Source organism: Suricata suricatta, chromosome 7 (genome assembly GCF_006229205.1).
Source record: "Suricata suricatta isolate VVHF042 chromosome 7, meerkat_22Aug2017_6uvM2_HiC, whole genome shotgun sequence".
NCBI lineage: Eukaryota > Metazoa > Chordata > Mammalia > Carnivora > Herpestidae > Suricata > Suricata suricatta.
The window spans coordinates 29,704,323-29,706,599 of NC_043706.1; the positions used below are offsets into that span (position 1 = coordinate 29,704,323).

The window sequence follows — 2,277 nt, forward strand, 5'->3', positions numbered from 1 at the left end:
AGAAGAGTCTGGAGAGTTCTGGGAGGGGCGGCACCCAGGGCGCTGATTGGTCGCAGCAAGCCTGGAGGCAGGACACGAAGCGAAACCGCTGGAATATTCCGGGCTTGGCAGCCCTGCAAGCTCTGTGATTGGCTGAGGACTGAAAAGGTGGGGCTCCATGAGGCATTATAAACACAGCTTTCCCCGGGGTCTGAAAACCGGGAAGCCTGAGAAGAGGCAATAAGGCTACGGGCTGTGTCTGTTAGCGCACCTTCCGCAGGCCGACTGCGTTAGGGCTCCCGCACGTTCGAGTTTGCAGCTTCGGAACAGACCGAACTCCTCGTCGCGTATCCCGACCGACGTTCGCGAAAGCCGAACCTCAGCGCGGGGCAAGAAGCAGGACACCGACATGGCTAAAACCGCAGCCATCGGCATCGACCTGGGCACCACCTACTCATGCGTGGGGGTGTTCCAGCACGGCAAGGTAGAGATCATCGCCAACGACCAGGGCAACCGCACCACCCCCAGCTACGTGGCCTTCACGGACACCGAGCGGCTCATCGGGGATGCGGCCAAGAACCAGGTGGCGCTGAACCCGCAGAACACCGTGTTCGACGCGAAGCGGCTGATCGGCCGCAAGTTCGGCGACCCGGTGGTGCAGTCGGATATGAAGCACTGGCCTTTCCAGGTCATCAACGACGGAGATAAGCCCAAGGTGCAGGTGAGCTACAAGGGGGAGACCAAGGCGTTCTACCCCGAGGAGATCTCGTCCATGGTGCTGACCAAGATGAAGGAGATCGCCGAGGCGTACCTGGGCTACCCGGTGACCAACGCGGTGATCACCGTGCCGGCCTACTTCAACGACTCGCAGCGGCAGGCCACCAAGGACGCGGGGGTGATCGCGGGGCTGAACGTGCTCAGGATCATCAACGAGCCCACGGCCGCCGCCATCGCCTACGGCCTGGACAGGACGGGCAAGGGGGAGCGCAACGTGCTCATCTTTGACCTGGGCGGGGGCACCTTCGACGTGTCCATCCTGACGATCGACGACGGCATCTTCGAGGTGAAGGCCACGGCCGGGGACACCCACCTGGGTGGGGAGGACTTTGACAACAGGCTGGTGAACCACTTCGTGGAGGAGTTCAAGAGGAAGCACAAGAAGGACATCAGCCAGAACAAGCGAGCTGTGAGGCGGCTGCGCACCGCCTGCGAGCGGGCCAAGAGGACCCTGTCGTCCAGCACCCAGGCCAGCCTGGAGATCGACTCCCTGTTCGAGGGCATCGACTTCTACACGTCCATCACCAGGGCGCGGTTCGAGGAGCTGTGCTCGGACCTGTTCCGGAGCACCCTGGAGCCCGTGGAGAAGGCTCTGCGCGACGCCAAGCTGGACAAGGCCCAGATCCACGACCTGGTCCTGGTGGGGGGCTCCACTCGCATCCCCAAGGTGCAGAAGCTGCTGCAAGACTTCTTCAACGGGCGCGATCTCAACAAGAGCATCAACCCCGACGAGGCAGTGGCCTACGGGGCGGCGGTGCAGGCGGCCATCCTGATGGGCGACAAGTCTGAGAACGTGCAGGACCTGCTGCTGCTGGACGTGGCGCCCCTGTCGCTGGGGCTGGAGACGGCCGGGGGCGTGATGACCGCCCTGATCAAGCGCAACTCCACCATCCCCACCAAGCAGACGCAGATCTTCACCACGTACTCGGACAACCAGCCCGGAGTGCTGATCCAGGTGTACGAGGGCGAGAGGGCCATGACGCGGGACAATAACCTGCTGGGGCGCTTCGAGCTGAGCGGCATCCCCCCGGCCCCACGGGGAGTGCCCCAGATCGAGGTGACCTTCGACATCGACGCCAATGGCATCCTGAACGTCACGGCCACGGACAAGAGCACGGGCAAGGCCAACAAGATCACCATCACCAACGACAAGGGCCGGCTGAGCAAGGAGGAGATTGAGCGCATGGTGCAGGAGGCGGAGAAGTACAAAGCGGAGGACGAGGTGCAGCGCGAGAGGGTGTCTGCCAAGAACGCCCTGGAGTCGTACGCCTTCAACATGAAGAGTGCCGTGGAGGATGAGGGTCTCAAGGGGAAGATCAGCGAGGCCGACAAGAAGAAGGTGCTGGACAAGTGCCAGGAGGTCATTTCCTGGCTGGATGCCAACACCTTGGCGGAGAAGGACGAGTTTGAGCACAAGAGGAAGGAGCTGGAGCAGGTGTGTAACCCCATCATCAGTGGACTGTACCAGGGGGCGGGTGGCCCCGGGGCCGGTGGCTTTGGGGCTCAGGCGCCCAGAGGGGG

At 63.0% G+C, this 2,277-nt stretch overlaps 1 protein-coding gene across 3 annotated transcripts in view; it reads left to right on the forward strand.

Moving 5' to 3' along the window:
* Window positions 1-178: 178 nt before the first annotated feature.
* The window catches only part of LOC115295621 (heat shock 70 kDa protein 1), a 2,781-nt gene continuing 682 nt past the window's right edge, over window positions 179-2,277 (forward strand). Inside the window, exon 1 of one of the 3 annotated variants that reach the window (XM_029943692.1) lies at window positions 179-2,263. In XM_029943692.1, coding sequence (XP_029799552.1) covers window positions 389-2,263 — 1,875 coding nt within the window. In that variant the 5' untranslated portion in view covers window positions 179-388. The remainder of the gene's footprint in view (window positions 2,264-2,277) is intronic. The other 2 variants (XM_029943694.1, XM_029943693.1) reach the window with 2 other exon arrangements.